The following is a 9372-nucleotide window of genomic DNA, read 5'->3' on the forward strand; positions in this document are numbered from 1 at the left end:
CTCTCAAGCAAAGACAAATCTCCTGAATCACTATCAGCTGTGCAGAGTACAAGAAGGAAGACAGTCTTTGTCAGCTTTTCAACTAACTTGTAACCATTTTAACTGTAAACAACAAAGCTGACAACAGCACACTTTGATATATTTTAATATTGTATGAATGTATAGATATAAAGTGAACAGAAGAATCTCCAGAATTTTCACGTCCTGGACACCTGTCTGTGCCTTGTGAGCTTCAATGTACCGACATAAAGTGCAAGAGGGCTGCTGCATGCTGTGGTTGCCTAGGTGACGGAAGGCGCATTTCAGAGTGACGATGCAGGAAACATACAGAAAGTCTAGGTTGCTTCTCACTCCTGTATGCAAAACCTTACTCCTTTCCGTCTGCACAATGAGCAGATAGTATTCAGAGCTAAAACCTGTAGTCCCATCGCTTACAATTTTGAGAGGTTGAGATGAATTACTGTCTAATCTATTTCGTAATTCAACAACGCAATTTTCAGTTCACAAAAGTCGCCAATAAATGTTTTTAATACGCTATACAGTAATAACAGAAATGTTTATGCAGGTTTCACATGCAGAGATATGCCTTTCTCCACCTGCAGAGGAAGTGAGTAAGAGTGATAAAATGAGTTTAAGACACAAAAAAGTTTAACTGCAGTGCTTCTATCTGTAGTGAAAATGGCAGAAGCAAACCCCACACTAGGGACAACACTACTGTTAAACTGAAACAGTAAAGTTACATCGGCCGTTTAGGTATGTTTTGGTTTTAAACATGAAAAGGCAGAGCAAAAAACAGGTTTTGTGCTGAGGCAACCACATAGGCTAACACCACAAATGTCCTCCAGCTTCGGGCTGCGTTTGACAAGTTAATGATTAAAAACATGTCTGCTATTCCATCCTCCAAAAATTACTTTCAGACAGTTGACATCCATTTGACCAAAGTGTGTGAAAACATAATTTCAAACAAGTTCCGATCTTAATGTAGTTTAATGTGGGTACTACTGGACAGGGTCTACTGTAGTCAGCTGGAACCTTAAGGACATGTTTGCATGTTGTTGGGTGGTATTTCCACTCTTAAAACCTCATAAACCAACTAAGGTGTGTAGGAAAAGGGGGAGTGGGAAGTAGAGAGAGAAGAGACAGAAATGGACAGAGTTAAGAACAGAATGGTTGAATGGTTTGTCTAGGTGATGTTTTTGATTATGTGTTTCTAGATTCCTCCTTCTGCCATCCAGTTTGGAATGGTGTACTAAACACCTTACATTTTTTAATCATATTTTTTTTCATCATGAAAAAATCTTTTCATACAAATCTCCTGACTTATGCCTTCCCCCATTTTTACCCTGAGATCTCTTGAAAGTGTCTTTCAACCCATAGTAGAGTGTTTGCTTTGAGCTCTTCAAGCACTGCCAAGCACTGAGATGTTGGTATAGCTTCTTTTTATCTGAACTAATTGAAATCATTACAACTTGCACACGTAATCTTGAAGGTAAGCAGTTACACCTGACTAAGTTTGTAAGTGCTCCTCTGGGCTTGGGGATGTGTCTGTGATTGTGATGTAGATGGCTCAATGTCCAGGTAAATCAGCGTTAAATAATAACTTTGTCAAAAATCAGTTTAGGACAGGCAGCAGTTCTTGCAAGACTTTAAACCTTAGTATAGGGATGTTATGAGAACTCATACAAAAGTCCACAAGCAGCATTATAACCTTAAATGTGACATTAAACACAAAGAAAAGAATAAAGGTAACACTACAACATGTGGAAAATGCTGGTGTCCGTCAGGAACAGCAACATGTCCCATACAACTCAAATGAGAAAAGAAATTTACTCGCAAAAGGCTCTGTATGACACAAGAAGAAAACTTCAGTTATATAGCTAATTGAATCCTCATCTTCCAACGTTAAAGATGAATTTCATTCTTTATTCCCCAAATAGTCACTTGACTGCTGAGTATGATGCTATGACTACAAGTTGAAATGCTTTAACATCACCAGCAACAACTCATAAGGCAAAGTGGAGAGAAATATATGGTCTGTTGTTTTTGTCACTCAGCTTTGTTGAAACAAAGGGTAGTGTGTCAGGGTGCATGTTATGGTAACCAAGAGAAATTGAAATTATGCATTTGCATTTGTATTCATTTGCCCTTATTCTACCTTTTTCATCAATCTTTCATCTTCTTTATACTTTGGGTGATTTACTCTGTAACCACAAGTAAAAAGCCAGTAGGTCAAATCCCTCCACCTGTGCTCAGGAGAATAAATAATGTGACATTCACCTAAAAACTGGTGTTAAATTCAGAATTAATGAAATGATGACTGTTGTATTGTTTCATGAGAGTCTCAAGTGGAGTTTGAAGTGCATTTGTCAGGCAGACCGAAGGCTGTAAACACGTGGCCGTCATTCCTTACAGCGAAGTTGCATCCTGGTAGAAAACAGTTAGGGCCACTGCAGAAAGTAGAAAAACTTTAAATGACTAAGTGCTTTATTTAGATACTTTAAATATTACTCAAGTTTCTGTTAGGGACCAGCCTGAGAAATCCTGAACACACACACACACACACACACACACATATATATATATATATATACACAAACATACATACACACACACACACAGATGGAGAGATCATAGTAAGTAACAGTATTTTGATATTTGCTTGATAATATAGCACCTAATGCACTATATATGTATGCTAATTAATCTACATTGACAATGTAGATGACTGGAGTTCTTGGTTTGTCAATGCAGACAGACCCCACATTATCTACGCAGGCAAGTGAGAGTGGAGGTGCAGAAAACAACCTTTCCACACTCACCTTGGAAGACACCTCTGCCTCTGAAGAACAGGAAACTTCTGATCAGGCCCAAGCTGAACAGGTAGCTATGACACTGCCACTCTGATATCACACAGGAGCACGCAGGGCACCGCATACCATTACTGTTTTAAGCACCTCCAGAGAAGTCAATTTCATTTTGCATGTTTTGGCAAACTATAGATGAGATAACATTTCAGTAAATATTTCATAAAGCATACTGTTATCAAATGATTTATTTACTCAGCTGTTGGTTTCAGTTTATTTCATTATACTATGGCAAATCAACTTATATATTCCCTGTTTAATGTGTATACGGGAGGTATTATGACATGGTTAACACTTTGTCACCTTCTATTTTTGTCAAGGTTATATTATTGTTGTTCTAATAATAATACAGCTCAAGAGTTGTTGAGTTTGCTTCAGTTTATTGTGCAGAATTAATCATCTCGATCATGTCTCAAGCCTCAACTGCAAACCACTTTTGTAATGGATTAAACTGTACATGTACTTTAATTACGCGGTCAACACATACAAATGTTTTTTATTAGTCTTTAGTACTCAAATTTACCAAAATATGCAGGGAATCACACTATTAATGTATGCAATGCTGCTTTGTTACCAGCACTCTGTTTCTTTAGTAATATGAAAAACCTGCATCAAAATGTCCCTAATGTGTGAATTCTGGTTGAATTACAATTTTAATAAACTTGTAAAATGAACTCAATTGAACCTCACCAAACTCACTCACACATACTCGCACATAGCAGTCGTCCATTATGGGGCAGGAAGGTAGAGCGGTTGTCCACCAATCTCACAGTTGTTGGTTCAATCCCCGGCTCCTCCGGTCACATGTCGAAGTGTCCTTGAGCAAGACACTGAACCCCAACTTAGTTGCTCCCGGTGAGTGTTGGCCAGCTCCCCCACCGGTGTATGAGTGTGTGTGTGTGATTGTGAGTTTGAATGGGTGAATAAGAAGCAGTGTAAAGCGCTTTGAGTGCCAATAGGTAGAAAAGTGCTATATAAGTGCAGAACATTTACCATTTACCATTTACTTTCATTCTTCATAGGCTGAGACATCTCAAGTCACAGAAGCAGAGGGTTGTGAGCCCCCAACGACCCCCAGTACTCATCACCTTTTCAGTCCCCGGCAACGTCACACACAGCAGCACATTCACCAGGATCAGAGAGACAGCAGAGATCCAGTTAGCAGGCCAGTCTCAACACCAGCCCCTTTTCAACAGCAGGTCGACAGCCATGCAGGATCAGCTGTCCTCATTGTCGTGCTCACTCTGGCCCTGGCTGCACTCATCTTCCGCAGGATCTACCTAGCTCATGACTACAAGTTTGACTATGAGCTGTGACCACACCCACTGTCGCATCAGTTCTTCCTGACCAACCCTCCACCAACAGACAATAATCAGCTGAATCTGGGGCGAAGTTCCCCTTCCCCCTTTCAGGGGATTTGAGCCACTCACCCTACAAAACCTCCAAGGTGACTTTTGTCATTCATGTCATTCATTTTGAAAAATGGGAAGCTGTGATCAGCTCAGCAGCCATACATGCTGAACGACAAAGGGCATGCACCACATGTCCCCTTTCATGTAATTTTCACTTGTTGTCAATATTTAATTAAAGGTGTAATCTAATATGTAAATAACATAAAACTATGTGGGATTTTATTTGGGTAATTATTTAGGCATGAAAGCATAGAGTTTTTTTTTAGTGGTTCAAGAGCATCAACCAGTGCAAAGTGATAGGGAACTGACTATATGTTTGTGGTTGGTATGGTACTTAAGTCCTAATTCTACTGTGCTGTACCTCACATTGTAAATGGTGAATGTATGTGTAGTGTTCTTGTGTGTTCAGATGGATGTAAGGAACGCTTTTCATGCAGTAAATAGCAAACTGTAGATTGCTGAATGAATAATTTAACAGTCACTGCAGGTATTTATCAACGTGTGTGTTACAACAAAATATATTCTGTTACTATTGTATTGTGTAACTGCAGGGTTGCTGTTATACGGATGTTAAACTTTCTGCTAGTGAGTAGATTGTTTTAGATAGACTTTGTTTTAATTCAGCATTTTGCATTAAGCAATTCAGGGTGCTCGAGGCCGTGGTTGATGGGGCCTTGTTTGATGTACCAGTGAAACAATAAAATAGGATCCAGGAAATCCAGTTGAAGGGAACATTGTTTGTGCTGAAAAAGCCTATTAGATGCCACATAGACTCTGGGAAGTCATTCCAGTGGTAAAGTTTTCTTAAACGAGGAATGCATACTTTCATGCAAGGGGCAGCTGTTGCTTAGTTGATAAGGCAGTCATCTGATCCCTGGTCCCAGCTACATTGCCTTGAGCAAGACACTAAACTCCTCCCATTGTCAGGTGAGCACCTTGCATGGCAGCCACTGTGCAAATGGTGAATCAACATAATAAAGCTCTTTGGTATTTTTTTTTTCCTCTTCTCGCCAGATGCCCTTCCTGACTTCCAATTTCTACCGGGCTTGGACTGGCACTGCACATGCACATGCACAGTTAGTGCCTTGTTCAGTGTCTTGCCCAGAGATACTTTGGATCTGACTTTGACATGTAGCCAGGGATCGAACCACTGACCCTGTGGTCTGTTGCAACTGCCTTTACCAACTGAGCTAAAGCCGCCCTCCATTGTAGAGTTGTTTGATCAGTCCAGCACCTAGACTGATGACATCACATTGTTTTGCAGAAAAAGTTGAACCCAAATCCAATATCTTTTCGACACGCTTTTTAAAAAAATCCTAATAATGTAAATAATCTTTTTGTCTGTGCCTTTTTCCCTTTTTGGGGAGTGAATAACATAATTTACAACCCCAATTCCAAAAAGTTGCTACATATCAGATGTTAAAACCGAGAAATTTTACCATTTCATGGAAAATAATAAATCATTTGGAATTTAATGGCAGCAACATATCTTAAAGTTGGAAGAAGGTGATGTTTACCATTGTGTAGCATCCCTTCTTCTTTTAACAACTGTCTGCAAACATCTTGGAAGTGAGGAGACCAGTTTCTAAAGTTTTAGGAGAGGATTGTTGTCCCATTCTTGTCTGATGCAGGATTCTAGGTGCTTAATAGTCTTGGACCTTTGTTGCTGGATAATTCGTTTTATGATGCACCAAATGTTTTTTATTAGTGAAAGGTCTGGACTGCTGGGAGGTCTTGTTGAAATATGCAAGGCCTTCCCTGAAAGAGACCTTGCCTGGATGGGAGTATATGTTAACAACTGTTAACAGAATTCTGGAAGTGTTCCTGGGCCCATGCAATGATGCCAAGTAGAGGAGCATGCCTCTTTTTAATGCAGTGCTGCCTGAGGGCCCAAAGATAGACAGTTTTGACATTCGGCCTTGTCCATTGTGCGCAGAGATTCCTCCTGATTCTCTAAATGTTTTGATATTATATATTGTAGATGGTGGGATCTTCAAAGTGTTTGCAATTTTACACTGAAGAACAATTTTCGGAAATTGTTCTATAATTTTTGGGGCAGTATGTCGCAGATTGGTGAACCTCTGCCCATCTTTACAATGCTCCTTTTATACCCAGTCATGTGACTGACCTTTTGCCAGTTAACCTAATCAGTTGTCAAATGCTCCTCCATTAGTTTTTGATTTGTGGCAATTGCTTTTCGCGCTTTTTGTTGCCCCTCCTCCGACTCTTGACATGTGCTGCTGCCATCAAATTCAGAATAAGCTAATATTTTCCTTGTAATGGTAATATTTCTTAATTTCAACATCTGATATGTTGTTTAGATTCTATTGTGAATAAAATATGGGTTGATGAGATTTTCAAAGAATTCCATTCTGTTTTTATTTATGTTCCCAATTTTGGGGAGGAATTGGGGTTGTAATAAAAACATTAATTTATGAAAGTATAACTGTGTGCTTGTAACAGCCCCTTCTGCCGTCATACATTAAAGGCTGGTACTACTGTTTTTACACATCAAATTATGCATCCAGGTACTGAAGAGCACTGCAATTCTTTAAAGCAAAGTTGTAACAAGCTGCAAATTGTAAAGACAGGACATTGGCACATTAAATTCTGCTGGAGATAAGAGTGGTAAAGTACACTGGAATTAGGACTGATGCAGCTAACGGCACATCTAAATAAAATATAACCAAGTAGTCAGTCTTTCATGTAATAAAAAAAAAATCATCTCAGCATATGGTTAATGTGATTAATGTGCTTGTATAATAAAATGATAGTAGTCAGCCATTCTCTGACACACTGACTAGCAAAGGAATAGTCTTCCCCTAAATCACAGCAACAGTGAGTTACCTTACCCTGCTGTTGCTTTCCGTCTTTTCATTTTGTAATGGTCCAAACTTTGTCAACCCACTACTGATCCAACTCTGCTTTTTAATTGGTGATGCTCAATGCTATAGTTGGCAGTATCTCTTACGTGACCTCCGACAGGTAGTCGCCTGCTTTTTCTTGTTTTAATGTAGATAGCAATGTGAAGTTTATTGCTACTGCCTAGTGCTATCTAGTTTCAAGTTTCTTTGGTTTCACTCCCAAGTCTATCTTCACACTTTATGTGCCCAAGCCCACTGTGGCTTGGGAGATGGAGCAGTTTGTTGACAGGGATCGGAATCAAGAAACGGTCCCCGTTCATAACCAATGCCAAACTGTCTGATAGATTAGAATCATATTCCTCAGAAGTTATGAGTGCCTTTTTTTGATCAGCAATGATCCTTAAACTCTTCCTCTATGCTGCTGGAAACTGGTTACTAGAAAGACTCAGTGAGTATATAAAGTGTCCAAAATCAGAGGGGGTAAGCAGCTGTGCTGAGGCTAGGACCTAAATTTCACAATAACCATGGCTGTTGTTGCCCTTGTATTTGGTTGTAAAGGTCTCTATATTTGAGCTTTTGACTCTACAGAAACTGACTCATTTTAACATTGACTTATTTCTCAGGCTCCCACTTTTACAAGCATCTGCACATTTATTTAAAAACGTATGTTGTTTTAAGTTAAACAAATCTATTAAAAGACATAAAAAGACATACATACAATATACATATAACCTCAAGCAATCTCTTAAAATTAGCAACTAGAAAAAAGTCATGGAAAAAAATTTTAGACTATAGATTTCACAGAACTTGCTCATCCTACAAATTGCACACATTTTACTGACAAGCTATAAAAATGTAACCCTAAAACATCCATGAACATTAGACACATGCAACTGCTAAAGTAGCCTTTGTGACACACAATGTGTCAGCAGCCAAGTGATGCCTCAACCTTAAATGACTGACATTGGTGAAATAGAATTTGCTGTGTGCCAAAGCTTTTATATTGAGGTGTATTTTTGTATTATTCTTCTAATTATGTGTTCCAGTGTTCAGTTCAGACACCCACCCAAACACAGGGAGAACATGCAAACTCCAAACAGAAAGGCTGCAGCCGGCCAGGAAATCAAACCCGGGAACTTCTGTGTGAGGCAGCAGTACTAACCACCCCTCCACCATACTGCTCATGAACGCTGTCATCTAAAATGTTTTACTTGATTTTTGTTGTGGCTTATGTTAACTTTCAGTGAATGTATGAAAGTTTTATGCATTTGCCTTTATGTTTGATGGGAGAAAATAATACTTTAAACATTTGAGCCATCTCAGCTATTATTATTATTATCTTAACTTACTGGACTCATCCCCATTCACCTGCATGCTTCCTGCCTTTTCCCAGATCCTAGTTCTTCATCCCCTGACTCAGCTCATGCTCATCCTGCACTCTCTTCCCCGGTAATTCACGCTGACCTCGAACTGCTTTACTTCCTCATTAGTGTTCATGGTCACCTTTTCACCCCAGGTCATTTTCCCCCTTACTACCTTAAATTTACTTACTGGTCTTTTCCCCCAAACTGACATCCATTGCTAGTTTGTCAGTGTAGCACCTCTCAGACTCCTCCTTCTCATCTTTCACCTTTTACCCCTGTCTATAGTGTATGTTGCTTGTCCCCTTATTGCATATGACATCCACCTTCTTGTCCCGGCACAGTAAATAGATTTAATGTTTTACTTGTTTAAAGTTATTGTTTCTCCCGATTCCCTGTAGAGGCATACATTGACATAAACTATACTGACGGCCTGTCTTGGTATTGATATTGAGCCCTTGCTGTTTAGATTTGCCCGAATTCCTGCTGTGTATTTTACTGTGTAAATCTCATTAAATCTTTCAATTTACTTATCTGCCTGCCTGTATTATTAGATTGTAAAGCTGTCTGGCTGCCTTTCAGCAGTGTTCTGCTCTACCTTGGGGCCACTTACAATATACTCACATGAGACCACTTATTTTAAATATTATGTACAGCAACAATACTCTGCGACTTTGGCGCAGGTCATCCATCAATCCTGCAGTTGTTGGTTTGACCACCGGGTCCCTCAGTCACATGTGGAAGTGTCCTTGAGCAAGACACTGAACCCCAACTTAGTTGCTCCTGGTTAGTGCTGGCCAGCTGCATGGCAACTCCCCCATTGGTGTGAGTGTGTGTGTGAGATTGTGAGTGCGAATGGGTGACCGAGAAG

The 9372-nt window shown here is 39.6% G+C and overlaps 1 protein-coding gene across 2 annotated transcripts in view; it reads left to right on the forward strand.

The window, feature by feature from the left end:
• Positions 1-9034, forward strand: part of ube2j1 (ubiquitin-conjugating enzyme E2, J1) — a 32433-nt gene extending 23399 nt beyond the window's left edge. Inside the window, exons 7-8 of one of the 2 annotated variants that reach the window (XM_067481691.1) lie at positions 2722-2880; positions 3887-9034. In XM_067481691.1, coding sequence (XP_067337792.1) covers positions 2722-2880; positions 3887-4180 — 453 coding nt within the window. In that variant the 3' untranslated portion in view covers positions 4181-9034. The remainder of the gene's footprint in view (positions 1-2721; positions 2881-3886) is intronic. The other variant, XM_067481692.1, reaches the window with a different exon arrangement.
• Positions 9035-9372: the final 338 nt, after the last annotated feature.

Source organism: Channa argus, chromosome 17 (assembly GCF_033026475.1).
Source record: "Channa argus isolate prfri chromosome 17, Channa argus male v1.0, whole genome shotgun sequence".
Classification (NCBI taxonomy): domain Eukaryota; kingdom Metazoa; phylum Chordata; class Actinopteri; order Anabantiformes; family Channidae; genus Channa; species Channa argus.